The sequence below is a fragment of the Heterocephalus glaber genome, unplaced genomic scaffold (assembly GCF_053883595.1).
Source record: "Heterocephalus glaber isolate CG9 unplaced genomic scaffold, H.glaber_assembly_v1.0 deba00000281, whole genome shotgun sequence".
In the NCBI taxonomy this organism is placed as follows: domain Eukaryota; kingdom Metazoa; phylum Chordata; class Mammalia; order Rodentia; family Bathyergidae; genus Heterocephalus; species Heterocephalus glaber.
The window spans coordinates 8,514,349-8,538,377 of NW_028258139.1; the positions used below are offsets into that span (position 1 = coordinate 8,514,349).

Below are 24,029 nucleotides of genomic sequence, written 5' to 3' on the forward strand. Positions count from 1 at the left end.
GCTGTGTACAGGCAGAGCCTATGTTCCCAGTGCAATGGCAGTGGGACAGAAAGGGCATTTTCTCTGTCTCCTCATATACCCACTTGGTTTTATGCTTGTATCAGGATGGCTGGGTGAGCAGGCAGTGCTGGCAGCAGGGTTGCAGGACCTAGGCACATCTCTGGCAATAGTTTAAATGCCCCCTAAAGACTGCATTCAGTGGGGAAATAGGTACCGTCCTTGTGTTGCTGGCTGGCAAGCCTCAGCATGCCAGGAGCCACCCTGCTTCAGCAGCTTGAGTGCTGGCTTGGCCAGAGGCTGAGGAGGCAGCTGACTGTTCTTCAGGCCCCTGGGCCTGGCTCTGAGCAGCGGCAGCCCTGGAGGCTGGTGAAGGGAGCCCTGCCTGCGACTATCTGCTCAGCCAAGAGGAGGAGCCCAGTAGACCTTAGGATTCTTCTTCCTGTTGCCCCTCACACTGTCCCACCATACATACCTGTGTTTGTAGGAGGAGACAGAGCTGAGCAGCCACAGTGATCCCCTTGGCCAACCAGTGTGCACAAGCACCCAGCTGAATTATTTCTGCTAAGGAGAAAGAAGCTCAGAAGCCAGGGAAGGGGCAGCAAGCTCTGCTTGAGTTTTCTCATGTCCAGTGCTCTGGCTGCATGGGGACCATAGATATGGGTTTCCACTTTCCCTCGCATTTCTTGGGCACTTATGGAGAGAGGCCAGTGATCAAGTGAGAGAGTGTGAGGAATTGTATGGCATATGTTGGGGCCTGAGTAGGAGGTCACTAGGGACTGGATAAGAGAATGGCGACAGGCTGGTAACCAAATGGTGATAGTGGAGGCAGACGGAATTCTCCAGCACATTCAACATAGAGTGTTGGAATCAAGAACACAGGGTTTTGTCCTGGCTTCGATACTGGCATGGTCGCTTACTGCCTTTGTGACTTTTGGCAAGATTTTTAATTTCAAAAGCTTTGTTTTCTTGTAAGGCTATTACATCAAAATAATCTATGTTTCATTTAGTATACATATAGGCATTGTATAAATAGGCACATGTATGTATATCTGTAGGTATGGGCCTAACTCATAAATGTTAATTGTTATAGTTACATTAATAATAGTTTTATTGCATCAAGTTCCCTGGGGTTCCATGGACTGGAAGGAAAAGCTGAGCCACACCCATCTCTGCCTTTGGAGCCTTCGCTTTGCCTCGGAGACTTCCCTCCAGGTGACAGGTCCCCGGCTTCATTTCTGACTGTCCTTGTCACTACCAGTTTCTGGTGGGGTTCAGGCCCTGCTGCCTTTGAGCCGTAGCAGGTTTGTCCTGCTGGGGATGTGTGACTGGCCCTCTAGAGCCCTCCACTAGCACACGGCCCCTGCTTTCTCATCCTGGATCAGCACTGCTTCCTGGCATGTGTAGAACTGTGTCGTGGATGACATGGCCTCTTATCCCCTTGACAGCCTCCTGTTCTCTGTGGGACAAGGACTTGGTCTGTTTGGCGTCATTGGATTTCATCACCTTTTCTCTCTGCAGTTTTAATCTCTGATGAGCAGCTCTCTGTATAGACCCTGGGGCTTCTTCACAAATCTGCCCTCGCCCTGGATCTTCAGGTCCTTTGCACTTGGTGGAGCAGATGGAACCGGCCCTCCTCGCTCCCCCGCCCCTTTCAGGGTCCTAAAGAGCTAGTCCTTCCCCTTTACAGGTCACTTTCCTGAGCCAGGGAAGGTGCAAACCCTCTCCAATGGAGCCAAGGCTGACAGCTCCTGGCCTCTGCTCGAGGCATGGGACCCCTACCTCCATGCTCTGTGTCTCTATCAGGCATTCCCCCAGGTCCAGCTTACCCGCCAGCATTCTTGAGTTGCTTCCAGGCTCCCTACTGATGTAGAAAGCTGGTGTATTTTGGGGGTAGGGTAGGGTTTAACCCTTTTTACTTCAGTGCTTACCCCATTTACTTATGGGTAGACTTTCATCATTATTGGGTTGGGCTGTTTACACCCAGTTCCATGTGCAGGTAGATAAAGTCTATTTGTACATAAGCAAGAAAGAAAATGTGAGAGCCAGGGCTGAGGCAAATCTAACTCTCTTGCGGCTGACAATATTCTTCTCCTTTGGGGTCCCTTGCTGTTTACCACAATGTGATGTGTGTGTGTGTATGTACACTAACTGACCCTTTACATGGTAAAATAAAACTCAGCATGATTCTTTGCATATAATAAATTCCCATTAATGTTAGCTGCTATTAGTATTGCTATCCTTATAATTACTTTGGAGCAAAAGCAATATATCATGCCATGTACCTTGTAAAATACCCTATTGGGCATTGGTAGAGGTTTGAATGCTGATAGAAAGAATTTTCCTGTAGAAGGTCTGGCTCTGGTGTGTTGGGATCAGCTAGGTAGCCCAGGATCTTTACTAACAGGTCTTAGGACATTATACCTACATGCAAATTTAGTTTGAACTTTTGTTGTTGTTGTTGTTGTTGTTTGGAGGGGGGCGGGATTACTGGGGATTGAACTCAGGACCTTGGGATTTCAAGGCAGGAGGCGGCACCACTGAGCTAAATCCCCACCTCAGTTTGAACTTTTTGCCTGTTAAATTATTTCTTTGTTTGGGTGTGGAACCCAGGGTCTTGCGGATACTATGCAAGTACTTTGCCACTGAGCTATAGCCCAGCCCTTTCCATCAAGTGGAAAGTGCTTTGATGTGTTTCAACCCTTGGAGTTAGGAGCTCAAGCCTATTCTTTCAGTTTGGAATCCGTAGCACCACCAGCAGGCTGATCAGTAAGAGGCTTCATTTTTCTTCCATATGGATGACCCTGATATGTAGGAAAGAGCATTAGACCAGGAGAGCTGAATGCAAGCTCCAGGTCTGCAGCACAAGGATTAACAGTAAAGATAATGAGCTGCAACACTTACTGTGTTGCAGGCCTAAGGTGGATGTGGATTATTGTAGTCTCTTGTGTGACCTTGGGCCAATAACCTTTCTGTTTCTTCATCTCGAAAATGGAGATGACAACACTTAACAGGCAAATTGAGAGGGCAACAAAATAAGGTATGTGAAGATTTTTGGGAAATAAAAGCATCGAGGGGTATATGTGAGCCATATTTTCACCTAAGAGCCAAGATGATAATCAGGGCTTTGAAGAGTCTGTATTGCCCAGAGGAGGGGTGTTGGCAAAGCTCTGGGCTGACGGTGAATTTGATAGCCCAGCTTTGTGAGATCAGAATATGAGGCCCATGGTGGTGCTTTATCTGTCACCTGAGATCTGGGTATCTGTCTCCTGGCACAAATGTGACACCTGTTGCAGGAGAAACAGGCCCTGGCAGCTGGTGCTGTGGGAGGAGAGGTCTGGCCAGGAGCAGAAGGTGTTCACTTACAGAGGGCAAGTGACAAGTGTCAGTGGTTAAATCAGCACATTCTTTAGTTCTGAGTTCCCCCAGGGGGCTAAGCAGTGCCTGGGTATCCGCTGGCAGGATTAATGCAGAGGCCAAGACAGGGGAGGAGGAAAGGTCCAAATATGTGGCACAGTGCCTGGCATGTAATATGCACTTAGTGAATATTAGTGTGGGCTGTGGAGAGGATGGGGGACAAAGCGATGCCCATGGAGCAAGGAGGAGGGCTCACCTATTGCTCTGCCACCACAGAGTTGCTGCTGGCTTACAATCTACTTGTTCTCTGGCCAATAAGTGTGGAGAGAAGAGAGCCCAAGAGGTATGGGCTCCTTGCAGTTTACAGACTCCCAAAGGAGTTGGAATTCACCCCTCTTGACTCCTGAATCCAGAATCCTGAACTCAAAAATTATTAGGAAGAAGGAATGCTCACCAAGTGCTTGCTGTCAGACCCCTTGCTGGGTCTGATGTATGTAATTCGATGCTCACACCGGTCCTAGAGGCAAGTGTTTTTATCCCCTCCATCCAAATGAAGAAATCAAGGCCAAAGAGGTTCAATTACATGTTCAAGCAGTCACAGTTGATAAGCGGTGGACACAAAATCAGGTCTCTCCCACTCCAGAGCCTGGCTTATCTTTCTGTAATCTGCGAAGTCTGCAGAGAGAATGTCCTTCTCCCAGCTAAAGGCTGGGCTGTTACCCATTCCCTGATTCCAGGTATCTCAGAACTATCCAGACACACCTGTGACTGAAGGGCAGGCCCTGGTTAGGTCTAACTTCACTGAACAGCCCCCCCCACACACACACACCATGGGATTTGTCTTGGGTCACAGTGAGAGCCACCTCTTGCCTTCTGTTAAAGAAATATAGAACTGCTGGGCATGGTGGCTCATGCCTGTAATCTCAGCACTCTGGAGGCTGAGGCAGGAGAATCTCTGTGAATTTAAAGCCAGCCTGGGCTACATAGTTCAAGGCCAGCCTGAACTACATACGCTGTCTCAAAAAAAGAGATATAGAACTGCACACTAGCTAACAGTGGTAATGACATATTCCGTACTATTATAATAGAGGAAAGAGACATCAGCATAGAACTCAGCTCAATTCCGAATACAGCAAAGATAGCCGAGAATTTATAGCCAAGAGACCAAAGGAGATAGGGTCAGCTGGTAAACAATTCATAAGAAGATGCACCCAGAGTGGTCATTCATTTATTCATTCATTCATCATCATTATTATTATTATTTTTCCAACGGAGGTCTCACTATGTACCTCAGGCTGGCTTTGAACTTCAGTCATCTTCATGCCTCAGCCTCACGTGTGCTGGAATTGTGCTTAGCCAGCTACCCAAGGCATTCTTGCTGCACTGGCCTAACAGGATTCTTGCTATAGGAGAGGGAAGTGAGAAACTCAGTCAGATATATCTGGGATGATCACTTAAGGGTAGGGAGATTCTTGCTAGTCTGGGCAGGACTGGCCTAGGACAGGGCCCAAGGAGGAGGCCTCCTGAGTAGAGACCTCAGGAGCTGCCTAAAGCTGGGCCAAAGGGAAAGTTTTTGTCACTTCCCAGAAGGTGCCAGGACAAGGGGAGCTGAAGGTCCACAGTGAAGGTCCACTGACCTTAGGGTAGATTGTCTTACCTTTGGTGTGACTTCCAGTAGTCAGAAAATTGGCCTGGAGCTGAAAACCATTCTATGAGAAACAATGTGCTTCTGAGCTGGATGTGATAGTGCATATCTTATTCTAGCTATTCAGGAGGCTGAGGCAGGAGAAGCACAAGTTCACAGTCATCCTGGGTGAGAGCCTGTCTTAAAATAAAGATGAACTTGAGGGGCTGGGGATGTAGCTCAGTGGTTCTGCCACCTGCCTCGCAAGCGCAAGGACCCAAGCTTGATCCCTGGTCCCCCCCCCAAATAAATAAGGACTTGGGGTGTAGCTCAGTGGTAAAGGTACCTGGGTTCAATCTCCAATGCTGCTACCAAAAAAATTGCCCCTGAGTCATAGTGTTGCTCCATTGTGTGTCCTTTCATGGGGCTCACCTGTTCCTGACTGCCAGCTGGCTGGCATGAAGACAGGAGAGACCTTGATGCCAGGGGAGAAATGTTCAGAACACGAGTAACCATGACATCAGCAGAGGCTGAATGTGCAGAAACACCACAGGCACACATCTCCAGCTGAGGCCGCTGCCCCCAGGGCTTCGCAAGTGTAGGTCAGAAAGTACCCGTGGGAGAACATGTAGACGGAGGGACACAGTGCTGACTTGTGGGACAGAGGCCAGTCTAAACCTGGTGACAGCTAGCTCTGTGACTGATTCTGAGCTTCAGTTCCCCCATCTGTGAAATGGGGATATTCATTCCCTGCCTGTCTCATAAGAATCGTAGAATGGTCAGTGAGGTTGTACCTGGGCTTGCTTCCTAAATCCCAAAGGGCCACACCAAGCATAACAACTGTGTTAGTTTTAGGGGAGAGGTAGAGCTTGTTAGAAAAGCATCCCCACCCAGTATTCTCCCCACCTGCCTTCCGGTGTTCTCCCCACCCCTGTGAAGCATCCCAGGTGCACAGTGTCGCTGTCCACCTTCTGTGAAGCCCTTCCCTGTGAGCTGCGATCTTTATTCTGGGTCCGGTTGGCTGGCTAAGTCTACATTGGTGCCCACTTGGGGATCCTTTCACGCTTTTGCTTCCTGTCAACCATTGGCTTCTGGCTTCCTGGAGCCGCACCCCAGCCTCATGTACATCTTGACAGTTGCTAGAGGTAAAGGAGCAGCCCAGGGGAAATATATCTGAACACTGGTTCTAGGGTTAGCCTTGCAACTATTTGCTAAGTGAGCCTAGTTAGTCATTTCACCAGCCTGAGTCCCATTTTCCTTATCTAGAATGTGAACAGATCTCGAAAGCCCAGTCTAACTTTTGATGGCCCAAGATTCTGGTTTATGGCTAACAGTTGGCTTATGGTTTATGGTCCGTTGATTCAAGGCCCAGTAGCCACATCCAGGCCATGTCCTTACAGGAGGCTGTGGCCCTGGAAATAGCTGTGACCTTATCCAGCCAGACTTGACTCTCCCCTCCCCAGTGCAGCCCGTGCCTCTCTGCTCATGTGAGAGTGCACGTGTGCACCCGACAGCTTCCTGCTCCTCCTCCCTCTCACTAGAGTTTGGCTTTTTGCCTTCCCAGATGTGTGCAAGCACATGGGTTCCAGAGCCTTCAGGGTGCAGACTTCCGTCAGTCACATGTAGTCTCCAAATCAATCCAGGACTAGCTGGGCCTCTAACCTGACATTTCCAGAAGTTTATAAATTTGTTTGACAAATACCAAGTCTCGGGCCCACTCTTTCTTGCCTCCCACAGCTCTGGTTCTATCCAGCAACTCTTCGATTAGTGATTGGTGGGGAGGCAGAGGGATCCCCACTCAGTGGGGATCCCCTGCTGCTTCCTTGGAAGGGACTGAGCTGGAAGAGAATAGTGTATTTCCTTTCTCACGTATTTCTCCTCAGCAGCTTCTGGAGAGAAATAGGCCTTCACGGGCAGCTGGCAAAGGCTCAGCCAGTAGTGGATCAGCAGTAGGAGGACTATCTAGTCCGTTTCACGTAAACTGGCTCCCTCTCTGATTAGTGGAAGGCAGTGAATGCTAATGGGCTGTAACCTCGTTTGCTTTCTGTCCTGTCGCTATGCACTGAATTTATAACTGTCTCCTGTCCCATCTGTGTGTGAGGGGGTGAGGGTCAGAAGAGGACTGCCTGTTATCTCCAGCCCCCCCCCCCCCATTTTACAGATGTATAGGCCCTCACATTATATTGACCTTGTTTTTCTCTCTCTTCCTTCCACAGGGTATGCCAGCTGGAGAGAACTAGCCAAGGCTCTGGCCAGCAGGAACATCCCAGCTGTGGACCCAAATCTCCAGTTCTACCGTCCCCAGAGGGTGAACCTCAAGGTATGTGGCAAGCCCTTTTCCCAGCTAGTGTGTTAACATGGGCCCTCAGTTGCCCTGCCCCAGTGGCTGTGAGGGAAACCTCCACTTCTGTAGTGGAATCCTAGTGTGGCATCTGTGATTTCCTAGCTGATTTGGCAGAGATGTCCGTCCTGCCCTTCTCAAAGCCTGGGCTGCACGGGGCTTGGTTGTCCTGTTTCTGCCTTTACCACATCCTTAGAGATGCCTGTCTATGTCTGAGCCTCTCCAGGCACTTGGTCTCCATCTCAAGCAGCGAGTCCTGGAGCCAGGGTGTGGTTCCGTGGTAAAGCACTTGCCTGTCATGTACAAGGCCCTGAGTTCCAGCCCCAGCGCTGCAAATAAAAAACAAAAAAAACAAAACAAACGGCATGCCCCGGATGTTGACTAGGATGTCCGGTTCTTCCTGGCGTAGAGCCTGGATCATACCTTAGTGACAGTACCAGGTATTTGCTGCTGAGAACCAGAGAGAATAAGGTAGACAGACACCCCTTCCTCCAAGTAGCCAGAGGTACAGTTGGTCATGGAGCATCTCCTGGTAATATTTCTTGGGCCGTTGGTTCCTAGGGGTGCAGAATAGTGAAACTGGGATCAAACTCAATCCAGAGCCAAAAACAGACAGGGATCCTCAAGGCTGAACCTGGGGACCTGTGCAGCAGGGTGGGTTCCCGGAATCTCTGGGCCTTCCACTGGGTGTGACAGGGAGTGACAAATCTGGGCAGGGGCCTAGGGGATATAGAGGAAGAGGAAGTTCCTGGTTTAATTTAAAAACTTTTTCCCACACAGGACAGGTTGAGAAAGCTCAGGGGAGTGGATTGACCTCAGGAGCATGCCCTGATAAGCTGTGATGAGCCCTGTGAGAGCCCTGATGAGCTCTCTTGAGGGATGTGGGGTAACTAACAGATGGGAGGGTCCCTTAGGTTACTGAGCTTCCTGTGGCAGGGACTGTGACTTTTGACACCCTCTTGCCCGCAGGTACTTTCAAGGGGCCCTGAGTCATGTCCTTCTGCCCTCAGTTTCTCGCCCTAATATGCCCACTGAGTCCATTCTTCATTCTTCCACTAGGACCAAGAAATTGACCGAAGTGGGAGCAGGAATAGCAGCTACTTGAAGTGGAACAAGCCTGTCCCTTGGCTCTCAGAGGTAAGGGACTCTGCTGGCCCTGTTCTTTGAGAAGGTTAAATTTTCTTCCTTCTTCCCTTCCTCCACCCTTCCTCCACCCTTCCCTTCCTCCCTTCCTTTTTTTCTTTCTAAAAATAATCCCAGAGATCATGAAAACTTTCTTCCAGTGATTATTACTGTGTCGTGTCCCCCTGCCCCCCAGAATTCCATGCTCATTTGATTTTTCTCCCGTAGAGGAAGAGCACAAACATTTTTCTCCAGGCCTACTGTATAGCAGGCTCAGCCTTTTGATCCTGTAAAGTCATCGTGTTAGCTTTCCATCTTGGTAACAAACACCTGATATAAACAACTTATAAGGAAGAAAATTTTATTTTGGCTCATAGTTTTAGAGATTCAGTCCATGGTCCCTTTGGGTCTATGGTGACATAGTGCATCATGGCTGCTCACCTCAGGGCAAACAGGAAGCAGAGGGAAGAAGGTGCTGGGGTCCCAGAGTCCCCTCCAAGGGTACACCCCAGTGGCCTGACTTCCTCCCACTAGGCCCCCACCTGCTAAGGTTCCACCTCCTCCTAGTAGTGCCACAGGCTGGGCACCAAGCATTTGGATCTTTGGGAACAGCTCAGATTCAGACCATAACAGTCATTATCCTTGTTTTATAGGTGAGAAAAGCAAAGCTCAGGAGAAGTTTGTTATCTTTAAGACTTCTATGGCCATGCCAATCCCCGACTTTAAAGATAACAAACTTCTCAAATTGTCTTCCTGGGACCATTAAGTCCTATAAGATGTTCCAGAAGAGAGAGGAATCCATTGTTAAGTAAGCCTTAAAAAAACACAGCAACAACAACAAAAGTGTAGGGTACATCTCCTTGGAAATGGACATTAGCGTATGAAAGATTCTGAGAAGTTGTGCAGCAATCTGGTTAACTTGGTTTTGCTCAACATGTGCTAAACCTATTTGCCCCCTAAATTGTTTTTTCCATGAAATATCAATTAATATTGTATGACATTAGTGTTCTAAGGAATATACATTGGAAATTCTGCTTTAGAAAATGTTTTAGGCAGTAGTTAAGTGTCTGAATGAAAATCATAACTAACTGCACATGATGGTGCCCATCTGCTGTCCCAACTACTTGGAAAGTGCATGATCCCAGCCTAACCAGCATAGTGAGACCCTGATTTTATTTAAAAGAAGAAGGGGGGGAGGGGGAGGAGGAGGAACATTGGGCTAAGAACTTAGCTGAGAGGTAGAGCATTGTCTAACGTGCCTGAGACTGAGTTCAGTCCTCATTACTACAAAAAGGCCAAACAAAAAATAGGCATCATGCTATCCTTTATTTATAGGCTTTGATATTCTTTTTTTTTTTGGTTAAGAGACAGCAGCTCAGGGAAATTAATGATCAAGCACAAATTACTTTGAGTAAATGCTTGTGCCAAGCATAGAGTCATGTGCCAAGACTCTATGGTAGCATGGTGTATTGAGGATGAAAATTTTAACTTTGGTTTTCATATTTTATGACTTGTTTATGTATGTATGTGTGTACTTTGAGAGAGGGTCTCCCTATATAGTATAGGCTTTGAACTTACTATATAGCCCATGCTGGCCTCAAACTTGTGGCGATCCTCCTGCCTCACTCTCCCTAGTGCTGGGATTACAGGCGTGCACCACCATGCCCAGTTTATTACTTGTTTGGAAGCCAGTTTTTTTTCTTCTTTTCTTAATCGTTTAATTTTTTATTTTAATTATAAAATTTTTATTAGTACACATTGGCAATATATCATGACTACATTCCTTGTGGGGAGTTGGTCCATGTACTTAACACATCTTAATTTCTCCTTCATTTATTTATACTTTGGGTTTCTCACATTAGAAGGCAGGATCTTTTTGTCTTGATGCCTGTGGACATAGACTACTTCTCTTGGCTTGGAGGTATGGGCCAGCCTAGTGTCTTTACTTGCCCCTGTCTTGGACGGAGCTCATCAGCCTGGGTGGTTTGGTGTTCAGTCCACTCACTTGCCGTGAGTTGGGAGTGAAGGAGAAAGGACTGTACTCGGAGTGAGGCAAGGTTATCCACACTGGCAAACTGCCTCATTTTAAACCCCCCAAGGGGATGGATTACAACTCTGGCATGCCTGCATGAGGTGATTTCATCAGGTGACTGCACCCCACCCTACCTGGAGACAGTATTTTGAAAAGAACTTGCCTTAAAAATCATCTGGTTTGGTGATCCAGCTTTCTTTCTTTTAAGGGCAGCTTGGATCATTTTTCTTGATGAACTAATTATTTTTAAAGATAGCTACATACCAAAAAAAAAAAAAAAAGATAGCTACATACCATTCTGTATTTATTAACTAATTTACTCACTTTTTGTCAATCAGGACTATAAATGTATATATGAATATATAATTTTAAAAACCAGTTAACAAATAGTAAGTAGTAATTAAAATAAGATTAACTTTTTCTTTCTTTTTTTTCTTGTGGTACTGGGGATTGAACCTAGAGCCTTCATAGGAGCAACATTCTTGGCCCTTTTTTAAAAATAGTTTTGGGCCGGGGATTTAGCTCAGTGGTTCTGGTGCTGCCTGCCAAGTGCAAGGTCCCAAGTTCGATCCCCTGTACCAAAAAAAAAAGAAAAAATATTTTTTTGGAAACAAGGCCTTGCTAAGTTGTCTAGGCTGGGCTGCAACTTGTGACCCTCCTGCCTTATCCTCAGAGTGTTGAGATTACAGGCGTGCACTCCTGGCTCAAGAAATACTTGAGATTTTAGTACATGTGTGGGACCTTTTGGTGGTAAATGACCAATTTCTGTTGATTTCATTTTTCTATATATTAAAAGTTGCTCAAAAAAGAAAAAAAGTAGCTCAAAAATCTCCATTAGTCTTCATGGATCTCCAGGGAATCACTGATCCCGTGCTTTAGTCTATTTTATTTTGGTGGTGGTGGTGCTGGAACCCAGGGCCCTATGCATGTGAACTTAGGGCTCTATACGGAATCCACCCCAACCCAAGTCCCTTTACTTTACCAGCACAAAGAACAAGCCCCCAGAGAGGTCAGGAAGCTACGGACTCACAGCTTCACAGGGCTCCCGCACTTCAGTCAGTCCTCACCCTGCACATCCTGGGCACCTCAGTGTCCACATCTCCCCACCTGTCTCCTTCCTTTGACAACCATTTCAGTCGTAAGTTCCTAGGTTAGCCGAGTAGATCATTTATGGAACATCCCCCAGCAGTCAGGCGCTCTCAGATTATACTGTCACCCCCTTTCTTTAGGTACTGGCTTAGTGAGGTTGACTTCCTCGCTCTGGGCCATAGCCCTGCTCTAAAGGTGAGCAAGGACAGAATATGGGAAGTGTAGCTGTGGTCTCTTCTTGCACTGTTTCCTCCCCAGGCTTTGGCTGGCCATTCAGTCTCTGGAACGTCTGCTTGGTGTGTTAGAGAGCGACTGATCACATTGGGTGGCTGGGGCCTGGCTTCATGGAGTAGCTGTTCTCAAAAACGTATTCATGGTGAACCGTGGTGGTGCATGCCCATAATTCCTGCTACTTGGGAAACTGAGGCAGGAGCCTTGCAAGTTTGAGGCCAGCCTGAGCAAATTAAACTTGTCTCAAAATAAAAGATAAAAGGGGCTAAGGATGTAGCTCAACCCTAAAGCACCCATGGGTTCCATCCGCAGTGCCACAAAACAAAGCAAAACAACAACAACAAAAGCCAAACTTACTTATACACACCCAGATCACAAGATACTAACAAACCCTAATGCCAACCTATTCGTTTATCAGTCAGTGTACAGATCCACTGACCAAAACACTCATCCAGCCCATTCCCTCCAAAACCCAAAGAGTTACAAGAAAAAATTTGGTGAGTATAGTCAGATCAAAGCAAGTCACAGTGTTTGTGGGTTATTTTTAGGGGTTTTGGGAAGGCAGTGTCTCTCGCCTATGGAGAGGGCAGGGACACAGACTTGTCTTCAGACTTTCCTTTGTCTTCCCCCCCTCTTTCTTTCTTTTACAGCGCTGGGGCTCAAACTCAGGGCCTGTGTAATTTTTTGTAGTTATGTTTAGGTATAATTCACATTTCATGCCAGCCACCCATTTAAATTGTGCTTTGTATGCCCACAGATTGTACAGCCATCACAGACAACCTTAGGACATTTCATTTCAGAGAATAAACACCATCCCTGGCCATCCCTGGCCATCCACCCCTCATTACCTCAACCCCCAGGCCTTGGCAAACATTCATCTGCTTTCTGCCTCTGGATTTGCCTATTCTGGACATTCCATACAAATGGGACTGTACAATGTGTGGTCCTGTGTGACTGGCTTTTTTCACTTAGTATGATGTTTTCAAAGTTCGTTCATGTTGAGGCAGATATCTGTGTTTCATTGCTTAATGTGGCTGCGTAAGCTGCCATTGCATAAGACAGCAGAAAGGATGACTTATTGTATTTGTGATACACTAGGCCATGACTGAGGACGGAACATCCCAGGTCTAGGACAAATAGCGCTCAGGTATTGTTCAGGATGAGCAAGGTGACCCGATGGTGATGGAAGGGCCAGATCCATCGAGAGGCAGATAGTAGCATGTGCTCCGCCCACTACACCAGCTCCCTGCCTCTGTGTTTCTGGTTCTGCTCCTTGGTCTCTCCATGGCACACAAGCTAGTACTTTGCTTCGTCCTCTGCTGTCCTTCTCCTTCTGGCTTCAGGCTGCCGATGTACTTCCATCTTCACTTTGTTCTCCTGGCATGAAGGTTTCTGAGGGTGAGAGCAGTAGATCAATAGTTATTTGAGACAAGGTCTCACTGTGTAGTTCAGGCTGGCCTTGAACTCACCATGTAGCCCAGTCTGGCCTTGAATTTAAGATCCTCCTGCCTCAGTCCAACTGCTGGGAATACAGACATGCGCCACCATGCCTGGGGATCCCATTATATTACCCACTCCTCTGTGGGTCGACATTTGGGTTGCTGCTTGCGGCGGTGGGGTGGGGGTTGCTAATTTAAATAATGCTGCTCTGAACATTCATGTACAAGTTTTTGTGTGGATCAGGCTTTGCTGTTTTCAGAGCCCCAAATCACTGCCATCATTGTTTGTCTTATATCCTGTATCCTTTGGTCATGTTAGTGAGATACCTGTGATACATCAAGTTCATTTACGAACCTTCTGTTAGAGTGGGTATATTCACAAGTTAGGATTTCACTAGATGGACTTCTGACCTTCCTCCAACTCGAGACCTATCCTTGTCTTTGTGGCTCCTGGTTCCTTCTATTCTGTAGGGAGCTTTTGCACATCAGGAGTGGATCAGGGCTGGGGTGTGGCTCAGTGGTAGAGGGTTTGCCTAGCATGCACAGGCTCTGGATCCATCCCCAGCACCACCCCCAAAAACACAAAGTAAACCAAGTTTCTCCCAACTCTGAGCAGGAGTCTGCTGTGCTGAGGCGTGCAGCCCAGCCTCTGTTTTTCTGCAGGTGAGGCCTCACTGAGCTGAGCTGCCTGCCAGGTGTGCCGGGTTTATGGGTGTGAAAGTGACTGAGCAGCAGCCTGGCGCAGCAAGGTCAGTTACTGCTCACACTCACCGGGGGCTTCTGACCTTCCCATGTCTGTGTCCTTACAGTGCTGCTTCTCTGTCATCTTTTTTCTTTTGCAATGCTGGGGTTTGAACCCAGGGCCCCCAACACGCTCTACCTCTGAGCCACACCCCCTCTTGCATCTTTAACTGATGCAAAGCACTCAATACTTATAGAATAAATACAAGGACACATTGCTCAGGGATCAGCTTCTGAAAGCATTTGTTCATTCAAGTAATTGAGATTCAAAGAAATGAACACAGGGGCGAGACGCTGTCGACTCTTCCTGGGGAAGATAGAAGGCCTGCATGGGGAATATTTGAGATGAGCTTTGAAGGAAGAGTAGGAGTTCTCCATGTGGAGGAGAAAGGAAAGGACCTTCCGACTAGGAAACGGTGCCAGTGTTTGTAAAAGCACAGAGAAGTCAAAGAGCAGGAATTTTGTGGCAAAGACAGGGAGTTTGGTGTGGGTGGCGGGTGGGTGTGGTCACAGGCAAGGCTGGAAAGGTAGGTCAGTCAGGGAGAACAGCTTCTTCCAAAGCCATGTGCAAGCTGAGGCACCAGAGTGACCTGATCAGGGCTCAGCTTTAGAAGGAAAATTCGGGAGGCAGGGAGGGAACTCAGTGGAGGGAAGAGCCCGAGACCCATGCAGGAGGACCTGCGCAGGGCAGGACTGGCAAGCCCAGCCAGGCGTGCAGCTGGATGACAGGACACCTCTGGTGTGAGGACCCCCAGGCTGGACTCGCCCTCCTGATGTGCAGCCCATTCACCCTGCTGGCCTCCAGAAGTCAGTTTACCCCTCTGAACTGCAATAGCATTACCTCTGAAGTGAGCCTGTTCTAACATATATTTCCTCCAGTACTTTCTCTTCTTTTCTCATACTGGGGAAACGCCTTCACTCGGAGCTACATCCCCGCCCCCACCTTCTCTTTTGAGATAGGGCATCACCACACTGCCCAGCTGGGCTGGAACTTGCCATCCTTCTGCCTTAGCCTCCCAAAGGGCTCAGATTACAGGTGTGCACCACCACACCTGCCTTTCACTGCTTTGAACTGGAAGTTCCGAAACAAAGGATCACTGGCTGGACACATGCCCTGGTGTTTCAAGGCACCTTCCCGGCGCCTTTGCCCTGCTGGACTGGGGAAAAAATAGGCAGCAAGCAGTCTTGTGCTGGATCCCTGCTGGATGTAGTCTCCAACACTCAGAGCAGCACAGGTCACCAGTAGGGCCTGGGTGGAGGGTGCCACGGGTCCCTGAATTACCCTACCTCAGGGTCAGGGGAGCATGGTGGGAAGGTCTGGACCCTGCAGCAGTGTGCCCACCCTCCCTGTCTGCCTTCCCCCAGCACCCCAGCCTCCCTTCCTAAAGCAGAAAAGGTCCTGAGAGTGGGGGCACCCTCCCTGCCCAAACCCCTGTGGCCTTGGCCTGCACCCTTCTCTGGTGACAAGCCTCCACCACTCCTCCTGCTGCATTTCTAGGGATCACAGCACACTGCCCCAAAAGTCTCCAGAGAGGGGACAGAGAGCAGGCAATTTGGAAACGACAACTGAGTCTTATAGACGGGACTTGAGGAATTTCCACACAAGTAGCACAATATCCCCATTCTTTCCTTCCCTGGAGCCTTAGACTGCCTCCCACCTCCTACAGCCCTCATTCCCTGTCCTCCCCCCAGTCCCCCCCCCATATTCCCGTAAGCCATGGCTGCTTCCCAACACCCCACATTCCTAGCACTGACCAGGCTAATGCCAGGACACACCAAGCTGCTGCAGGGTCAAGGAGTGACAGGCTATCCTGTGTCTCTTCTGGGTCTGGCTATGAGGCTGTGCCCACCCCACCAGCCCACCTTGGACCTCTGCATTCCCCATGCCCTCCCAGCCCTTCCCTCCTCTAGCTCTTGTGGAAGGCTCTTGCCAATCCTTCTATTTGAATGTCATCTGGTGCTCTCTCTGACCTCTGCCCAGTCTTCTTAAGGGCAGCTCTGACCTGATGGGCCGCAGTGGGAGGGCCAGCAGGGCCTGTTTGGGTAGTGTCATGGAGGTTCCATTCCCCACAGCTCAGAAGTGCTGCTGAGGGCAGGGGTGGCAGAGGAGAGAAAGCAGACAGAAGACGGAGTAATCTGAAACTCTGGTTAATTGGGACAACATCCCTGCTTCCCTTTCCCCTCAAACTTCAGCCCTCCCAACCACCCAGAGGGCTGGTCCTGCTATAGCCCTGTCTTCAGAAAGGGGAAAGGGGCCACCAAGCCCAGTCCTGTCCCTGCCCACTACCACCGCTTGAAAGGGGAGGGAGTACACTTCTGCCTCTACCTGTGGCCTGCCCGAGAGGCCTTTGGGCACTGGGAGCAGCAGCCCCTTCCGACCCTGCACTGGGGTGACAGGACGGTTCCCACATGCTTCCAGCAGCCTTTCCCAGCTGCTCCCCCAGGCACGCTGGAGACCACTGGGCGGATAAGGTTTCAACAGTAGACAGCTGTGGAGCTCTCCCTTCCTTAGGCTCAGGGGCGGGGCAGGATAGGCAGCATCCCCCCTCACCCCTATCCCTGAAATCCATCTCCTCTCTCCCACTCCTACCACCATCTCCATCTGCTATGGCTGTCACTCCCTCTCCTGGGGAATACAAGCCAGCCACCTCTTGCAGGGGAGGAACATGAAGGGTGTGTGTGTGTGAGTGTGTGTGCGCGGGCACATGCACCTGCATGGCCAGAAAGACAGAGCCCATCTCAGGGCCAGGCCGTGGGAATTGTGTTGATTAGCTTTCCATCTGTGTGACAAAAATACCTGAGCTAAGGAACTGTAAGGAGGAAAGTTTCAGTCCACGGTCCCTTGTCCCCTTTGCGACACAGTGCCTCACGGTGGCAGAGGCTCCTCACCTCATGGCATCCAGAAAGCAGAGAAAGGAAGGGGCTGGCGTCCCAGAGTCCCCTCCAAGGGCACACCCCAGTGTCCTAATCTCCTCCCGCTAGGCCCCACCTGCTAAGGTAGCACTTCTCCTGATAGTGCCACAGGCTGGGCACCAAGCCTTCACCACCTGTCAGATCCAGTCTGTAGCAGGGCTGAACATCAGTGCCGCAGCTTCACAAGCGAGTAGAGTGCAGCGGGTTGTGGCCTGCCAGAGAGCAGTGCTGGGCTGGGCTGTGGGTCCACAGGGCGGGTGTGGGGCGCATGCTCACTACCTCCCTCCGTCCTGCCCTGCAGTTCCGGGGCCACACCAACCTGCACGTGTTTGAAGACTGGTGTGGCAGCTCCATCCAGCAGCTGAGGAGGAACCTGCACTTTCCCCTGTACCCTCACGTGAGTGCCCGTGGTGCCCCGCACCTGATTCCCTCCACACAACTCCTCTGCCCGCTCCTGTCTCTCGTCTCCCTCTGCCTGTCTCCTTCATCTTTTCTTGCCTCTTTGCTGGTCCGCATTCCTTTCGTTTTCTCTAGGGTCCTCTTTTCTTCTGCCCAAAGTATCTCCCTTGTTTCCTTCCCAGGAGTTCTTTCAATTTCTCTATCATCCACTGCGTCATTTCCCTTGAGGCTCTCATCGTGGTACTTGGTGTAGTTTACCCAGGGCCACCACCTACAGCTGTGTGTGTTGTACACTGTATGGGGTCACTGGGTGAAGTGGCAGTGGGAACTGGTGGAATGTGACCTGTGCTCCACTCACCCAGCCACACCGCTGATTCTTTCTGTGTAGCTCCTTTCCTGGTTTTCCCATCAGCTCTGAATGAGCCAATTTCCTCTTCCTGCTTCTAGGTAATAATTTTTCCCCTTTCTTGTGATAGATTCGCACAACCCTGAGGAAGCTGGCCGTGTCCCCCAAATGGACCAATTATGGCCTCCGAATCTTTGGCTACCTGCACCCCTTCACCGATGGTGAGGCAACCCCAAAGCCTCATTGTGTTTCCCACCCCAGAGTTTTGAAGGGGAACTCAGAGAACATAACCCTGTAACTGGGAAGTGCAGTCAGCCTGCACTGGGCTGACTGGACCCTGTTGGTCCATCATCAGAGGGAGAGGAGAAACTGAGGCATGCAGGGTCTCATCCAGTTCCCCCAGGCTGATGCTGTACTCCCTTTCTGCAGCCTGGAGTGGCTGGTCTCTGGGAGTCATCTCCATCTTCACATTGCCCCCAATGATCCAGAAACCCCCACTGTGTAGAGAGGGGTCAGAGCATGAAGGCCTCTAAGAATTCAGTACTAAATCACAACGGGGCCTTCAACCCCGAATGCTGTGCCCTCCCTGCTCTCACCTCCACTCTCTTCCCTGCCCACCAGGGAAAATCCAGTTTGCCATTGCTGCAGATGACAATGCAGAATTCTGGCTGAGCCGTGATGACCAGGTCTCAGGCCTTCAGCTGCTGGCCAGTGTGGGCCAGGTAGGTCAGCACAGCCTGACTCTCCCACTGCCCAGGGCTGGTCACCGGGGAGGCACAGGCCCATTGGGAGGCTCCCGTGACTGCTGGGATCACTGATGTGAAGGCAGTAAGAAGCCACCTGCAGGTGCCGCAGAGGGGTGGCCTGGGCCGAGTGAGCAGCACAGTCAGGCCTGGGAGACACTGTCTCTGGGCATGGACGCCCTCTGGGTCCTTCCCACTGGTCTCCTTTCTGCTCCCTCCTCTCCGCTCACTACCTTCCCTGTTTCTTTGTGGTCCCTCCTCCCCATACCTCTAGACTGGGAAGGAGTGGACTGCCCCTGGAGAGTTTGGAAAGTTCCGGAGTCAAATTTCCAAGCCAGTAAGGTGAGTGGGAGACTGGGACAGGCAGGCCTTCTCCCGAGCCCCTTTGGTGCTTCCGGTCTCATGGGTTCAGGGTGCCCAGCGTCCAGACTTTCTGGGTACATGGAGTCTGTGGATTGCAAAAATCTGGCCTGTCCTTCCTCATTTTACAGATGAGGAAACTGAGGCCCAGGAGGGGTATGACACTGAAGCTCACACACCTATCTAGTGACAAGACTAGAAAAAAAGTCTCCTCTCTCCTAGTCCTTGACCTTCCCATCTCCACCCCTGAAACACCCATATCTATAAGAGCCTGGACAGTGCTGCCCTCCTGGGCCGCTAGAAGGCCCTACGGGGAGGGACAGCAAGACCTTTCCCACTTAGAGTTGCTGGCGTCGCTTTAGCACGCTGGGAAGGGGAACTTCTCTGACTTCTGAGCGCCCCCTGGTGGCCGCAGACACAAGGCGACACTTGTGGGACCCACCGAATGCGGGCCCTGAGTCGAGACTGCCAGGGGCCACCACTTACCACTGGGGTGACTGGGTAAATGATCGGAAATGTCTGTACCTCAGTGTCCTCATTTATAACCGGGCAATGGGTTACTTGGACACTGCTGGGAAATAGCGACTCTGTAAGGCAACTGTGGTTATTGTTTCGTGGGGTTCCCTGTTACCCCGTGAAGTAAGTACTCTCAGTGCCCACCTGACAGGAAAGAGCCAAGGCCATGTGTTAGTAAGTGGCAGGGTGGGGGCTCTATCCCTGGGGCTGAATGGCGTGTCCCTGGGTTCCCAGAGCAGGCAGAGGGGGGACAGGGCAGCCCAGCCGAGGTGACAGCGCCCTCCCTGCTCTCCCCCCAGCCTGTCAGCCTCCCGCAGGTACTACTTCGAGGTGCTGCACAAGCAGAACGACCAGGGCACCGACCACGTGGAGGTGGCGGTAAGCACCCTGCCGCCCTGCCCTGCCTGTCCCAGTCCCAGAGCCCTTCCCCAGTGTACACCTCCAATCTCCCACATCCACCCTCTCTCCTCTTGCAGTGGCGGCGGAATGAGCCTGGATCCGAGTTCACCATCATTGACTCCTCTTCCTTGTCCCTCTTCACGAGTGAGTGGAGGCCGGGTGCCCACACGGACTCCGCCCACTCAGGGAGGGAGTGGAGGAGCGGGGGGGGGGGGGGGGGCACACCCAAGGTGCTGGGGCAGGGTGAAGGAGGTTCCAAGCAGAGCGGAACCTGGGGGCTGGGTCCTTCACTCTCCAGGGCCCATAACCCCTTTGGGAACGTGCTAGAAGCTCTCTGGACCCTCAGCTGGCTCAGAAAAATGCCCTTCTCCACCCACTTAAGACATTTCAAAAACAACTGCAAGGGGATCCAGGGACTTGAGCCTCACAGGAGACTACAAACCTCGGGGAGGCTGAGTGGTGGTGCTGAGTCAGGAGGATTGTCCTGGGCAATTTAGTGAGAGCCTGTCTCAAAATTTTAAAAAAATTTTTTTAAGGCTAGAGATGTAGCTCAGTGCTTCCTGAGTTCAATCCCCAGTGCCACAAAAACTAAACAAGCCAAGTGTGGTGGCGGACTCCTATAATCCCAGCACTCTGGGAGGCTGAAACAGGAGGATCGAAAGTTCCAGCCCAGCCTGGGCAACTTAGGGAATGAGTGAGACCTTGTCTCAAAATATAAAATAAAAGAAGGGCTGGGGTTGTAACTCAGTGCAAGGCTTTGTGTTCAAATCCCGGGACAAGAAAACAAATAAACAGACAAAGTCACCATCAGTGAATCCAGTCCCCTATTTGTAACCATAGTTCAAACACATAGTTCACCTACTTTAAATTTGCAGGAAATGAGCACTTCAGTTGCACTTTTCACTGCTTGTTGCCTCCTCAGCAAGACCCTTATCCATAGGCTGCACCAAAAATTGTGGGGCTAGGGTTATAGCTTAGCGGTGGACTGCTTGCCTAGCATGTGCAGTGCTCTGGGTTCAATCCCCAGCACTGGAAAAAAAAAAAAAAAAAAAGCAGGCGGAGCTAGACCCTCAGGGGACAGTGGGAAAGGTGAGCACCCAGGAGACTGGAGAGACCGTCTGTGTGTGTGTGGTGTGTGTTGGCAAGGCTGATGGGAGAAAGTTGCTGGTGACAAAACAAGAGGCCATGAAGTCAGGGGTAGGCTGTGAGCTGCTGGGGTGGTACGGAGGAAAGAGGGGTGCTGGGAGACACATGTTCAGTATGAGTCAAGAGAAGGAGAAGTACAGCAGAGTTCAGGGGAGAAGCAGTAGGCTGGCCAAGGCAGCCAGCCTGGGCATGGGAAGCAGGGCTCCTTCACTCTTCCTGGGGCTGCAGACAGATGGGTTCCGGAGGCAGAGAGCAAACAGGCAGCCAGTGTCTGGGTGGCTTGGTCAGAACAGGCAGGAGGTCGGTGTGAATGGGCTTGAGGATAAAAAGAGCAGAGGTTGATCCCATGTTCACCATAGACATTGATTTGCGCGCTGTATTTGAGAGGCTCATTGGCTGGGTTCAAAGTTGACTTTCCTACTTAGCATTTCTGTGCTCTTAGGCAGATTACTTAGATTCTTTCTGCCAAAGTCAGTGAAACAGAAATAGTACTGACTGGGCATTCTTAATTTGGAAATTCAAATCTGAAATGCTCTGAAATCCAAAATTCTTTGAACACCTGATGAATGTTTAGATTGAGGATTTTCAACTGGTGAAAGCTTCCACAGATACAATTGTTCCTCAGTTCACGAACTTAATTTGTTCAACAATTTTTTTTTTTTTTTTTTGGTACTGGGGATTGAACTCGGGTCCTTGCACTTGCGCAGCAGGCAGTGAAACCACTGAGCTAAATCCCCGGCATTTGTTCAACAATTTTGGAAAGATGGCCACGTTTGTGTTTGTGTGGGAAAGATGGCCGTGGTTGTGTTTGTCACCCAATGTAGAGTTGCAAACAAAATTTTGCCAAATGCTTTTGTTTGTGAGCCACATTGAAACACTTCTGGTTGTAGGCATTGTGGGTAAGGCATACTGAGCCTGTACATAAGTTGTATGATAGCTTTGAAAAAGAAAAGGACTGGGCCGGAAATTTAGCTCAGTGGTTCTGCCACCTGCCTCACAAGCGCAAGGTCCCGAGTTTGATCCCCAGTACCAAAAAACAAAACAAAAAAAGAATAAACGGATTAATACTTATAAAATACTTAGAATGGTACCTGGAGGCTGGGGTGTAGCTCGGTGGTAAAGTGTTTACCGAACATGCTTGAGGCCCTAGGTTCGATCCCTAGCAGGAAGAAAGAAAGGGAGGGAGGGAGGGAGGAAAGGAAAGAAGGATATAAGTGTGGGTTAAATAAATTTAAATATAATGAACAATTTCTATCAGCAGTAAAGTAATTTGAGGAAGAGGTAACTTTTTCCACTTTATGCAAAACTGGGCAGACCCCGAGGCTGGAGGAGGGGTGTCAAAGGGAGCGAGCTAGTGGAAGCCACGGTTGTCTGGGGCTGCGCTAATAGGAAGAGGGACTGAGCTGGAACACAGAAGTGGGGCCCAAGTCCCTTCCTTGTCCCTCAGAGGCAGCAAGCTGGATTCTTCCGGGACTCACAGCTTCCTTCTGCTCTGTCCCCTGGTCCTAGATGAGACTGTCTTAAGGATGGATGAAGTGGGCCACATCCCACAGACAGCAGCCAGCCACACAGGCTCCTCCAGCTCTCTCCCTGTGGATGAGCAGCCTCCGGCCGACATGCTTCGGCCTGATCCTCGGGACACCCTCCATCGAGGTAAGGCCTCTGCTGCATGCTGTCATTCTCTCAGGGGGAGCATGCTTCCATGTCTCTTCGTGTTGATAGGGAAGACTCAGGAAACTTGTTCATTGTAGCACAGTATCCCAAGGGACAGAACCTTTATTTTTACCCTTGAAGTATAAAATATGACAAATATACAGGAGAGTACGAAAGTATTAATGTCCAATTTGACAATTCTATAAATCATTGCAGAGTGAATTTGTGTAACCACCACCCAGGACAAGAAGTAGAATTACAGGGCCGGGGATTTAGCTCAGTGGTGCTGCCGCCTGCCTTGCAATCACAAGGTCCTGAGTTTCATACCCAGTACCCCCCAAAAAAAGAAGTAGAATTAGAATCCAGATGTCCCCACACATCCCTCCACTACAAAAAGTGAGTCTTCAAGAAGATTCCTACTCTTTATTCAACGAGAAATAGGTTGTCTTTTTTGTTTGTTTTTTGGTGCTGGGGATAGAACCTGCGGCCCTGAGCATGCTGAGCATGTGCTGTACAGCTGAGCGACATTCCCAGCCCAGTCATATTTATGTGTTTACGTTTTAAAAGATGACAATGTTCCTTCTTTTTTTTTTTTTGGTACCGGGGATCGAACTCAGGTCCTTGCGCTTGGGCAGCAGACTGCAAAACCACTAAGCTAAATGCCCAGCCCAACTTTCTTAAAAAAAAAAAAAGACAACTGGAAGCTGCAGGGTGTTTGGGCTGTGGAAGGAAACCAGTCACAGCCCTGCATGAGGAAGGAAGTCTCTAGACCTTGCTGAGGCCAGCCTTGTGCAGTGACTCCGAAGCCATGCTATACCTGTGTGTCCTGTGTCCTCTGCCACCAAGGTGCTCCTTGAATGCCAATTCCCTGGAGTTGGCAGCCTCGGCCCATAGTCGTTGGCTGAAACTTCCAGAGTGAATACAAAAGGGTGGCTTCTCCAGGCCAAGGACCTCAGCCCTTGCACTCAGCAGTGAGCCTGTGTGGCCCCAGCCGGGCCCACCGAGGCTCTCGTCTCCCACCTTCAGTCTTCTTCCCTCATTCTTCCCAGTGCCTCTGATCCCCAAGTCCCATCTCCGCCATGTCCTGCCTGATTGTCCCTACAAACCCAGCTACCTGGTGGACGGGCTCCCTCTGCAGCGCTACCAGGGCCTCCGCTTTGTAAGTCCGGGCCTGGGTATCATGGGACTGGAGGGGGTGGCTGCTTGGGGGTGGGCTGGCCTGGGCAGGGCCTCACTGCCTCAGCCTGGCAGATGGGTGGCCTCACAGGGGAGGGTCCCTGTGCTGGGAGGAGGCGCCCTCCTGAGTGGCCTGACTGGATGAACGGACGGCCTGTCTGTGGAGTCTGGGAATGGGTGCTCTGCCTTAGGACCCCCACCTCCAGCTCTGCTCCAGTGATGTCAGGTAGCCCAGTGACTGCACCGAGGGTGCAGAGGGTGCCCTGTCCTGCCTGTTCAGTCCTACCATGAAGCCAGCCAGTGGCGTTTATTAAACACACAGACAAGGCCCTGAGGAAATGAACCCTGGGGTGACTAGCTTTAGAGAACTTACAGCCTACAGAGGCAGAATGAACATAATCTGTC

The 24,029-nt window shown here is 50.2% G+C and overlaps 1 protein-coding gene across 2 annotated transcripts in view; it reads left to right on the forward strand.

The window, feature by feature from the left end:
* The window catches only part of B4galnt3 (beta-1,4-N-acetyl-galactosaminyltransferase 3), a 99,570-nt gene that overhangs the window by 58,754 nt on the left and 16,787 nt on the right, over positions 1-24,029 (forward strand). For both annotated transcript variants that reach the window (XR_015440769.1, XM_004837568.2), the window contains exons 2-11: positions 7,195-7,298; positions 8,379-8,456; positions 17,188-17,283; positions 17,762-17,852; positions 18,253-18,353; positions 18,649-18,716; positions 19,550-19,628; positions 19,727-19,793; positions 22,305-22,448; positions 23,498-23,607. Coding sequence is in view for 1 of the 2 variants with exons in the window: in XM_004837568.2 (XP_004837625.2) it covers positions 7,195-7,298; positions 8,379-8,456; positions 17,188-17,283; positions 17,762-17,852; positions 18,253-18,353; positions 18,649-18,716; positions 19,550-19,628; positions 19,727-19,793; positions 22,305-22,448; positions 23,498-23,607 (938 nt within the window). In the remaining variant the exon portion in view is untranslated. The remainder of the gene's footprint in view (positions 1-7,194; positions 7,299-8,378; positions 8,457-17,187; positions 17,284-17,761; positions 17,853-18,252; positions 18,354-18,648; positions 18,717-19,549; positions 19,629-19,726; positions 19,794-22,304; positions 22,449-23,497; positions 23,608-24,029) is intronic.